At 41.6% G+C, this 12,565-nt stretch overlaps 1 protein-coding gene across 2 annotated transcripts in view; it reads right to left on the reverse strand.

Moving 5' to 3' along the window:
* LOC109917230 (teneurin-2-like) overlaps positions 1 to 12,565 on the reverse strand; it is a 766,679-nt gene that overhangs the window by 72,584 nt on the left and 681,530 nt on the right. For both annotated transcript variants that reach the window (XM_048603631.1, XM_048603632.1), the window contains 2 exons: positions 11,094 to 11,213; positions 9,067 to 9,328 (listed from right to left, as the gene is read on the reverse strand). In XM_048603631.1, coding sequence (XP_048459588.1) covers positions 9,067 to 9,328; positions 11,094 to 11,213 — 382 coding nt within the window. The remainder of the gene's footprint in view (positions 1 to 9,066; positions 9,329 to 11,093; positions 11,214 to 12,565) is intronic.

Below are 12,565 nucleotides of genomic sequence, written 5' to 3' on the forward strand. Positions count from 1 at the left end.
GGCCTAGACCCTTCATCAGAAAGGTCTAGGCCCGAAACGTCAGCCTTCCTGCTCCTATGATGCTGCTTGGCCTGCTGTGTTCATCCAGCTCTACACCTTGTTATCTCAGATTCTCCAGCATCTGCAGTTCCTACTATCTCTGATGGAGTGAGAACAGTTTGGCAGACAGGAAACAGAGAGCAGGAATAAACAGTTTTTTTTCTGAGTGGCAGGCACTAGCGGGGTACCACAGGGATCAGTGCGTGGACCCCAGCTTTGCAAAATGTATATTAATGATTTAATTGACGGAACTAATTGTAATATCTCCAACTTTTCAAACAACACAAAGCTGGGTGGAAGGGTGAACTGTGAGGAGGATACAAAGATGCTTCATTGTGATTTGGATGGGTCGAGTGAGGAAATACATGGCAGATGGAATCCAATGTGGATAAATGTGAAGTTATCCACTTTGGTAGCAAAATCAGGAAAGCAGATTATTATCTGGTGACAGATTTGCAGAGGAGAGGGGCATGAAAAGACCTGGCTGTCTTCTTACAGCAGTTACTGAAATTAAGCATACAAGTACAGTAGGAGGTGAAGAAGGCAAATGGAATGTTGGCTTTTTAAGTGAGAGGATTTGAGTGGAGGAGCAGGGGTGGCTTGCTGCAATTGTACAGAGCTTTCGTGAGACCACACCTGGAGTATTCCATGCAGTTTTGGTCTCCTTATCTGCAGAAGGATGTTCTGGTCAAGGGGGAATGCAATAAAAGTTTCCCAGACTGATTCTTGAGATAGCAGGACTCACGTATGAAGAGAGATTGGATTGGTTAGGACGATGTCCACTGAAGTTTAGAAGAATGACAGTGGGTCTCATAGAAACATATAAAATTCTATCAGGACTAGACTAAGTAAATGCAAGATGTTCCTGGTGACTGGGGAGTCCAGAACCAGTAGTCACTGTTTAAGGATATAGGGTAGGTAAATGAGGACTGAAATGAGTAAAAAATGTCTTCACCCAGAGAATGGTGAGCCTGTGGAATTCTCTTCCACAGAAACCAGTTGAGGCCAAAATGTTAAATGTTTTCAAGGAGTTAGATGTAGTTCTTAGGGTTAATGGGATCAAATTGGGAAAATGGTACTGAGTTGGATCATTAGTTATGATCATATTGAATGGCACAGCAGGCTTGAAAGGCCAAATGGTTTACTCATGCTCCTATTTTTGACGTTTCTATATCTGAGACGATTGCTGTTTGCCTCCACAATGTCCTTGGTACAGTACGGGCAGTGCTCACTGGTGCTGGCAGTACTCCCAGTACTATGGGCTGCCAGTTGCCAACTGCCCCACAGGACTTCTTCTGTTGTGTGGCAGAGTTCTCACCTCATAATAATTAGAGGCCTGTTGGCCAACAAAATAAATAGGGCTGAGCCAGGAAACAAGAGGCCTTTTTCTGAGTCCTACCCATCCTGTTGTTACTCGCACGCATTACAACAACTGGATCTTTTCCTTGCATTTCAATTTCTTCCCCAGCCCTCAGGACACATCTTTAACCCTGGCACTTGCAGGCAATCTAGCTATTGAGATTCACACAGTCAATGATAGAGAATAGTGTCCAACCCACTAATCATACAGTCACCCAAAGAATCACATCCCCTTTTACTCCCGACAATGGCTCCTTGCACTGTGGTGCCATGGTGAGTTTGCTCATTCACCCTGCGGTCCCTGCCTTCATCCACAAAAGCTTCAAGAACCTCAAACCTGTTGGGTATCTGCTAAGGCAGAGGCTTCTCCATTATTCCCAACTGGATCCGCATACCTTCCTCTTCATAATCACATTCTCCTGTTCCTGACCACAAAGCAAATCTGAAGTACCCAAGCTAAAGGGTGTGCGAGCTTCATGGAACAAAGTATCCAGGAAAATTTCTTCCCTTCCTGATGGATCATAGGTATTCTACAGCCCTCAACTCTGAAGTAAAATTCCTTGACTTGCAGATGCTTACTGCAGATCCAGTTTGTGTGGGTCATAGTGGTGTCCATAAGTGCCCAGCTGCTACAGCTGCAATACATCTTTATTATATTTAACTTAACTAATTGTTTTTCATGTTTAGAAATATAATTCATTTGAAGAACATAGAACAGTACAGCACAGTACAGGCCTTTCAGCCCACGATGTTGTGCCAAACTTTTACTAACCCTCAGGTCTATCTAACCTCCACCCCTACCTTATACTATCATCCATATGCCTATCTAATAGCCGCTTAAATGCCCCTAATGAGGCCGAATCCACTATCCTCTCCGGCAATTCATTCCACGCCCCGACCACTCTCTGAATAAAGAACCTACCTCTGACGTCTCCCCGATATCTCCCGCCACTCACGTTAAAACTATGCCCCCTCGTAATAGCTACCTTCACCCTAGGAAAAAGTTTCTGGCTGTCTACCCTATCTATACCTCTGATCATTTTGTACACCTCTATCAAGTCACCTCTTATCCTTTGTCGTTCTAAAGAGAAAAGCCCGAGCTCTCTCAACCTTTCCTCGTAAGACCTTCCCTCCATTCCAGGCAACATCCTGGTAAATCTCCTCTGCACCTTTTCCAACGCTTCCACATCTTTCCTGTAATGAGGCGACCAGAACTCGACACAATACTCCAGATGTGGCCGAACCAGGCTTTTGTATAGCTGGAGCATAACTTCACGGCTCTTGAACTCAATCCCTCTATTAATGAAAGCTAACACACCTTCTTAATGCCTTCTTAACAACTCTATCCACCTGGGTGGCAGCTTTCAGGGAACTGTGAACATGAACCCCAAGATCCCTCTGCTCCTCCACACTGCCAAGAATCTTTCCGTTAACCCTGTACTTTATAGTGAGTTATTTATTCAGTTAAATAAATTTACTGCAATATTTAGATCTCTTGTCAATGACACGAAAATTGGAGGAGTTGTGGACAGCGTGGAGGGCTGTTGTAGGTTGCAGCAGGACATTGACAGGATGCAGAGCTGGGCAAAGAAGTGGCAGATGGAATTCAACCCGGAAAAGTGTGAAGTGATTCATTTTGGAAGGTCAAATTTGAATGTAGAATGCAGGGTTAATGGCAGGATTCTTGGCAGTGTGGAGGAACAGAGGGATCTTGGGGTCCACATCAATAGATCCCTCAAAGTTGCTACCCAAGTTGATAGGGCTGTTAAGAAGGCGTATGGTATGTTGGTTTTCATTGGCAGGGGAATTGAGTTTAAGAGCCACGAGGTTATGCTGCAGCTCTATAAAACTCTGGTTAGACCACACTTGGAATATTGTGAGATAACAAAGTATAGAGCTGGATGAACACAGCAGGCCAAGCAGCATCATAGGAGCAGGAAGGCTGACGTTTCGGGCCTAGACCCTTCATCAGAATATTGTGTTCAGTTCTGGTCACCTCATTATAGGAAGGATGTGGAAGCTTTCGAGAGGGTGCAGAGGAGATGTACCAGGATACTGTCTGGACTGGAGGGCAGGTCTTTTGAGGAAAGGTTGAGGGAGCTAGGGCTTTTCTCATTGGAGCAAAGAAGGATAAGACATGACTTGATAGAGTGTGTACAAGATGATGAGAGGCATAGATAGAGTGGATAGCCAGAGTCTTTTTCCCAGGGCAGAAATGACTATTACGAGGAGGCATAATTTTAAGGTGATTGGAGGAAGGTATAGGAGCGATGTCAGAGGTAGGTTCTTTACACAGAGAGTCGTGGGTGTGTGGAATGCGCTGCCGGCAGTGGTAGTGGAGTCAGATACATTAGGGACATTCAAGTGACTCTTGGAGAGGCACATGGAGCTCAGTAAAATGTAGGGTATTCAGGGCAGTTTGATCTTAGTAGGATAATAGGTTGGCACAACATCGTGTGCCGAAGGGCCTGTACTGTGCTGTACTGTTCTATGTTCTATGTTCTTCAGTACCTTCACTACAGGTACCTTTGTTCGGAATAAAATCTTAAAAATCACCAACTAATTACCTATGTGCTGAACTAATTAATGCCTTTCAATGCTCACCAGCTACTGGAGACTGAATAAAAATATAAAAAACAGTGAATTCCCACCTGCACCAAATTCCAAAGTTAGCTCTTATTTCTTGTCACACTCAGTCCTTGGCAACTCCACTCTCTGCTCACACTTATTCATAGTTTAACCCAACACATATTTTACCCAGATGTTTCCAAGCTGTTTATTTAATTATTTATGTTCAATTGCTTGAATTTATAATTTTTACTTCATGCATTTCAAAAGTCTCTTTGCTTTATCTCAGAAGGTTAAACAGCATACACTGTTATTAGATTTCTGTGGAACAAATTCTCTGAAAAGTAATCAGATTTAATTCTCTGATGAAGGGTCTAGGCCCGAAACGTCAGCCTTTCTGCTCCGATGATGCTGCTTGGCCTGCTGTGTTCATCCAGCTCTGCGCCTTGTTGTCTCAGATTTAATTCCGATCACTACAGCTTCCTTTCAGTAGTTTTCTTTTTGCTCTGTGGAACAGAGCTGTACCAGGGGATTGAAGTGGAGAGGTATTGGCAGGGAGCAGGGGTGTAGTTGGCGAACTCAAAGCAGTAATGGACTGTTGGAGATTGTACTTTGAGAAAGAAGGACTGATTCAGCTGCTAACACTCCATAAGTATTGGTGAATTCTACTGAAATACCGAGCCTGCAATTCTGTAGTAATAATAAGGATATACAGTCCAGGAAATTGAAGCATATGAAGTGGATTTACAATGAGTTGTTATAACCTATCTTTCAAAGTTGATCTTTAGCTTCAATATTACCTATAAAAATTCTTTATATACATTCTGGGGAAGGTGGGACCTGTACAGTAAGGATGGGTTGCACCTGAACCAGAAGGGCACAAATATCCTGGGAGGGAGGTTTGCTCGAGCTATACGGGATGGTTTAAACTAGATTGGCAGGGAGTGGGGAACTGGATTTATAATTCAGAGGACGAGGTATTCAGCCTTCCAACAGACACAACAGGGAATGAGGTTGTGAAAAAGGAAATGCGGTCGATGGAGCGTAATTGTGGACATAGGGATGGTTTGAAGTGTGTATACTTCAATGCTAGAAGTATCAGAAATAAGGCGGATGAACTTAGAGCATGGGTCAGTACTTGCAACTACGATGTTGTGGCCATTACAGAAACTTGGGTAACTCAGGGACAGGAATGGTTGTTGGAAGTTCTGGGATTTAGATGCTTTAAAAGAAATAGGGAGGGTGGTAAAAGAGGCGGGGGAGTGGCATTGCTAGTCAGGGCTACTATAGCAGCTACTGAAAGGCAGTTCGAGAATGATATGTCTACAGAGTCAGTTTGGATTGATGTCAGGAACAAGAAAGGAGCAGTCACTTTGTTGGGGTTTTTTGACAGACCCCCTATTAGTTGCTGAGAAGTGGAGGAGCGGATTGGGAGGCAGATACTGGAAAAGTGCAGAAGTCACAGGGTTGTTCAGGTGACTTCAACTTTCCAAATATTGATTGGAAACTTTTTAGTTGTAATAGTTTAGATAGAGCGGATTTTGCCCAGTGCGTTCAGGAAGGATTCCTGACACAGTATGTAGATAGACCAACACGAGGAGAGGCCACTTTGGAGTTGGTGCTTGGCAATTAACCGGGCCAAGTGTTAGACCCGTTGGTAGGAGAGCATTTTGGTGGTAGAGATCATAACTCTGTTACTTTTACAACAGTCATGGAAAAGGATAGGTACATACAGCAAGGTAAGGTTTATAATTGGGGGAAGGGTAATTATAATTCTGTTAGGCAAGAACTGGGTAACATTAAATGGGAACAGATGCTGTCAGGGAAGAGCACTATAGAAATGTGGAGACTGGTTAAGGAATGCATACTGCGTGTGCTCGATAAGTTTGTCCCTAGCAGGCAGGGAAGATGCAGTCGAGTGAGGGAGCCTTGGTTCTCAAGAGAGGTCGAACGACTAGTTAAGAGGAAGAAGGATGCTTATATAAGGTTGAGGAAACAAGGATTGGAAAAGGCTCTAGAGGGATACAAGTTAGCCAGGAAGGAGCTGAAGAAAGGGCTTAGGAGAGCTATAAGGGGGCACGAGAAAACCTTGGCAGATAGGATCAAGGAAAACCCCAAGGCTTTTTACACGTACGTGAAGAATAAGAGAATGACCAGAGAAAGGGTAGGGCCAAACAAGGATTGTAAAGGGAATTTGTGCACGAAGCCTAAAGAGATAGGAGAGGTCCTTAATGAATACTTTTCTTCGGTATTCACAACTGAGAGGGACCTAGTTGTAGGGGAGGACAGTGTGAAACAGGCTGGTAGGCTAGAGGAGGTGGATGTTAGTAAGGAAGATGTACTAGGAATTTTGAGGAACTTGAAGATAGATAAGTCCCCCGGGCCTGATGGGATTTATCCAAGAATTCTACGGGAAGTGAGGAAAGAGATGGCAGCGTCTTTGGCGATGATCTTTTCGTCCTCACTGTCCACGGGTATAGTGCCGGAAGATTGGAGAGTGGCAAACATCATTCCCTTGTTCAAAAAAGGGAATAGGGATAACCCCAGAAATTACAGGCCAGTTAGTCTTACTTCAGTGGTGGGGAAATTATTGGAAAGAGTTCTGAGAGATAGGATTTATGATCACTTGGATAGGCAGTTTGATTCGTGATAGTCAGCATGGATTTGTGAGGGGTAGATCGTGCCTCACAAACCTTACTGAATTCTTTGAAGAGGTGACCAAACACGTGGATGAAGGTAGAGCAGTGGATGTGGTATACATGGATTTAAGTAAGGCGTTTGATAAGGTTCCCCATAGTAGGCTCATGCAGAAAGTAAGGAGGCATGGGATAGGGGGAAATGTGGCAGATTGGATTCAGAATTGGCTGACCCTTAGAAGACAAAGGGTGGTAGTGGTCGGAAAATATTCAACATGGTGCTCAGTTACGAGTGGTGTACCACAAGGATCTGTTCTGGGTCCTCTTCTATTTGTGATTTTTGTAAATGATTTGGATGTAGGAGTGGTAGGGTGGATTAGTAAGTTCACGAATGATACGAAGGTGGGTCAAGTTGTGGATAGTGCGGAGGGCTGTTCTAGGTTACAAAGGGACATTGATAGGATGCAGAGCTGGGCTGAGAAGTGGCAGATGGAGTTTAACCCTGAAAAGTGCAAGGTGATTCATTTTGGAAGGACAAATTTGAAAGCAGAATACAGGATTAATGGAAAGATTCTTGGCGATGTGGAGGAGCAGAGGGATCTTGGGGTTCATGTCCACAGTTCCCTGAAAGCTGTCACCCAGGTGGATAGAATTGTTAAGGAGGCGTATGGTGTGTTAGCTTTCATTAATAGAGGGATTGAGTTCAAGAGCCATGAAGTTATGCTCCAGCTATACAAAACCTGGTTCGGCCACATCTGGAGTATTTTGTCCAGTTCTGGTTGCGACTCGATGTGGGACCGTTGGAAAAGTTGCAGAGGAGATTTACCAGGATGTTGCCTGGAATGGAGGGAAGGTCTTACAAGGAATGGTTGAGAGAGCTAGGGCTTTTCTCTTCAGAATGGCGAAGGATGAGAGGTGACTTGATAGAGGTGTACAAATTGATCAGAGGTATAGATAGAGTGGACAGCCAGAGACATTTTCCTAGGGTGGAGGTAGCTATTATGAGGGGACATAGTTTTAAAGTGAGTGGAGGTAGATATAGGGGAGACGTCAGAGGTAGGTTCTTTACTCAGAGAGTGGTAGGGGTGTGGAATACATTGTCGGAGAGGGTAGTGGAATCGGCCTCATTAGGGGCATTTAAGCGGCTATTAGATAGGCATATGGATGATGGTATAAGATAGGGGTGGAGGTTAGATAGACCTTAGGTTTAGGATAAAAGTTCGGCACAACATCATGGGCTGAAAGGCCTGTACTGTGCTGTACTGTTCTATGTTCTATGTTCCATATCATCAATGTCTCTGATATCTCCATTCCTTCCAACTCCAGATTCTCTTGGGTAGACATTATTTTAAGCTGACTATTATAGCAACTATTTTCTGCATTGTTGATCAAAACTATCAATCTTGTACTCTTGAAAGGAAAAGCTAATCAGGCTTTTCCACACTAACAGAAAGAGAACACAGTCAGGTGGTATTCACACATTCCTCTTTGAAATCAATTGTGATACAGTTACAAGAGAAAGCTGGGTGCAAGTCACCCATCTGCATAAGTTAAATGAAACTACAAAATTGGGAGTATCAAAACTAAAAGAAAATAATGTAGATTTGCAACAGAAAGATATTTAACTTGATGAAAATATTCAAACTTTTAGATGTTATGAAAACTGCATCCCTTTTACTGGTTCTTACAAAATTAATCCTCTAAACTAGGTATAATTTCTGCTTCAGTAAGGACACTACTTAAGTTCAATGCAATTAATAATCAAACAAGAATTTAATGGCCAGATGACTCGCTAGCATTTATTTCATGTTCCCATTTTCTTGTGTTATATGGCATTTAAGCAGTTCTTTAATATACATGAAAAGGATCTCACAATCAGGTCTAAACTATCTCAAAATAAAAGGTTAAATATTACAATTTGTTTTGGAATCCTTTGACTAGGGTCAGAATACAAATTATCCAGAGGGGCGAATCTGACTCATGTCCACAATGGGCATAAAGTCAGTATGGCAAAGACTTCATATTGCATTCCTTACTTATCTCAGAGTCGAGTCAAATTTGATTCTGGATTTTATTTTTAAAATGCCAGTGCGCTACTAGTGCCTGACAGGTACCCTGCTAATGCTTGCTCGGTGGGAAGAGTGGGAAATGCCTAGCTTCTATACTGAGCCAGCAGGCAGGTCAGATCTCGCAGGTAAGATTTGGGGTAGGAGGGCATGGGGAGGTGAGGAAATTACTTACAGGGTTTCAAAGAGGCTGGAAGACAGACAGAGTTTTCTGTTCTGGATGCAGGGGACATCAGGTAGAATTTAAACATCAGCAGGACAAATCTATGGCTCCCCCACTGAACTTTTAACTGCTGCTACAAGACACCTGGCTGAGAAGTGAGTTTATTCCTCAGAAACCTGATTCCCCTAACCCACCATATTTGATATGTTTTCCACAATCTTTGCAGTGCACTTACTTGGGTCTCAGGAATAATAGGGTTCTGCTCAGGAGAAGAACTAAAGAAAGTTGAAAGTGGTGAAGAGACAAGAATTGGTTCAGGTCGCACAAACCCACTCAGATCACAGCTTGGAATAGTGTTTTCTTCAGTCTTCATCACAAGAGTATTCATGGCATAGAATGTGTTCCATGGAAGCCAGACTGTGCGCTCTTGACTTAGGAATGGAGCACGCTCAAAGTGCAAAGTAAGTGATGCACCGCCATTTGCAATCAAATCAAACCTAAGGGGAAAATAAACTAGCCACACTTAAAACAGAAAACAACCTGAAACTGAATCATACTACCATTGATGTTACGTGACCTCAAGCAATATGATGATGACCATCAAAAGCATTTTCCAATGTAAAATTCTCAATTTATTATTTCACCTTAAAAATAGAATTATTAAAATCAGAGCACTAAAATAGGTAAGAACAAGTGATGTTATTGAGAGAAAAACTAACTTTTGTTACATCCCAAAATATTAGAGAAAAATTAATTTTCTCTACATCCCAAATTACTTATTAAAAGGCAAATTCTTTCCACTGTGATTCACAAAGCACTCAATCAGAACATGTCCCATGGCATTGGTCACAAGTCAGCTGATGCATTGCTTGATGACAGTAGCAGTATTACACAAGATACTGTATTGTACGATGTATAATTCTAATGCTGAGGTGAAACTGTGTGTAATCTGATATGTCCCTTCAAGGTGACAAAGCCTGATTGCCGTAAAAAGCAATGAGGTCAACTTGAAGTTAATTGCTGTTAGGAATGATTGGTAGCTACTTCTAAACTCCCCATTCAAGTCAGAGGAAACCAACGTAATTTTATATTTCTAGAGTTTTCAGTGGTACTTAAACTGTAATGTATTCCAAGTTATTTGCCTTTAATGTTAATAAATTTGCCACAATGTTGCACACTGTCAGGTTCAGAAAAATGTTATTTTTTTAAAAAACACTATTAAATAAAAGACAAAATTATCAAGTATCAGTCAGATCGGATTGGAATGACGGACAGTATGGCAAGGGCAAAATCTAAAACCAATATATAGAGGCAGTTACAGCAACTATGTGCACATTATAGATTCTAAATAGATTAAATTAAGCTCTTGGAAAAATATATATTGCTGCACTACTTTTGGATAAAAATTCAAGAATGGCTTGGAGACATATCAGATAGGGCAATGAAAAAAAAAATATGGAATGACTGTAGGGGGAATGTTGGGATTGGGGGATTCCATGATTCAGATAGACCATTGGTGGCTACATATTTTGAACTGGGGCTGCACTTGTAGTGCTTCCAGCAATTTTACTGTGGGGCAACCATAGGTTAAAGTGGAACCACGATTGTAGAAGAGTTGGTCTTTCATACAATCGGACACCACAGACTGACGTGGTGCTGTGAAAGATAAGAGGGCAATTCCTGCAAAACAATATAGAAGAAGGGCACAAATACAGACAGACCAACAATTAGGACTGAATATTGGCACAGGTGGTGCTGAGAATGATCTAAGCTGGATCAATGAAGGCCTGAATGGGTCTGGAAAGTAATAGAATGACGGCCTAGAACTGGGAGAAAGGAAGAGGGAGCTGGCTGTAATGGATCTTGATGTTCCTGCAGTTGAAAGGGAAAATATCAGCCTGAATTTCAACTTTTGCATCTAATGGGCTGAGCCAGGAAGAGATATGTGACGGCATTTGGATGAGAACTTGATTGAGACAGCCTATGATGGCCTTATGGAAGAAGAATTCAGTCACAGTTACTGTCCATGTCGAAACATAAAGGATAATTATTTGGAGAGTCTCTGGGCTGACATCTCTTACCTTGTGCCTACATTTCTGGACCAGTCATCTCCCTCAGGTGAGGAGAAATATAGAAGAAACTTGAAGTAATAATGACATAATAAAAATATTTAAATTAATAAATTAGGTATATGGAAACCATGAGGAAAGGGCACACTACTAGTAGAGCCATTCCAAAGAGAAAGTCTAATTATCAACTTACGTGCCATCCTGACGAGTGATTGTGTACCCATATTGAGGATATTTGACAAACGATACGTTAACTCCAACCAATGGTGTTCCGTCCTTTGTAAAGACTTGTCCTCTGATGAGTGAAGCTAAGCTGTGATTAAACAAAAGGCTAGTTCTAGGTTGAATATTTTCCTTTGATTTAGTAATGAAACAGCACATAAAAGGCTGGTTTGGTAACACACTTGAGGATTGAATACTTTGAGCAGTAGAAAGCTATGGTGTGTATTTGTGATAGTGATCTCTCACCCCAATGCGAAGACATATATATGTATATATATAGTGATATGTGTTTCTGTAATAGGCTCAGGCCTGCAGCCGTTTACCATTGGTAAATATTCCATTGTATAAACTGTCCACAAGCACATCAATGTTCATGGGTATCTAGGGTCAAATGGCTTCCAATCTTAAGGTTATTTTTCTAAGTGCCACCAATAAACAACTCTGACTGCTTGATCGTAATAAGTCCCGCCTAACTTAGGCAACAGATGACTGAGACATTTGAAAATATCTCTTTCAATGCTCAGCACTTTAATTTGGAATCAACTTGATCTTGGAGAAACCCCATTTACTTCCACTAAACTTGCAAAACAATGAAAATATGCCACTATTTACACTGCAGCATACCAAAACAGTTCTTTCTATTATTTATTCATTCTTGGGATGTAGGCATCACTGTTAACCATCCCTAATTACCCTTGAATTGATTAGCTTGTTAAGCTATTTCAGACGGTAATTCAAAGTCAATCAATATGGGTCTGGAGTCACACGTAGGCTAGGCAAGGATGGCCAATGTCAGAGGATATTAATTCTATCAATATTCTGATACATGTAGCAACATGATTTTTTCCTGCATGCAACAAAGTGATACTGTTCGTCACTGCGCCTCAGCACTACGAGGAAAGAACTTGCATTTATGGTCATTGCCAATCATGACATTAATGAGCTATGTATTTAGCACAGTTATGGCCAGTTGCCAGCATTTTCACACTTTAGCTTAACAAAAATGTTTTCTATGTAGTTAGAGAACAGTGAAGATGCATAACCCAGACTTGAGGTCTGGGAAACATTCCACGGTGGAACATCTTCTATAGCTGCAGCTGGTGTCCAATTTGTCAAAACAAAAGTGGACAGCTGATAGGTGTGTTCAATAACAGACTTTGCAATCATTGGATATACAAATTGTGATTTTTTTTTAAAGAATCACATGCAACACAGAATTATGCAAGCACATTTGGAGTATATCTGGAAGAAATCCAAACACTATAGCAGAATGCAACACCTTTTGTAAAATAATACTAAACACACTTCCTTTAATTTTCTTCTGTTGATGGCAAAAGTAATCACTCTCTCTAATTGAAAAGGTAACTTTCCTTATGGTTGGTGAATTTTTACATTTTCCACTGAAGTATCTACAATCAGTCATGACTGTAATTTTAATTCCAA

This window comes from Rhincodon typus, chromosome 12 (assembly GCF_021869965.1).
Source record: "Rhincodon typus isolate 14 chromosome 12, sRhiTyp1.1, whole genome shotgun sequence".
Taxonomy (NCBI): domain Eukaryota; kingdom Metazoa; phylum Chordata; class Chondrichthyes; order Orectolobiformes; family Rhincodontidae; genus Rhincodon; species Rhincodon typus.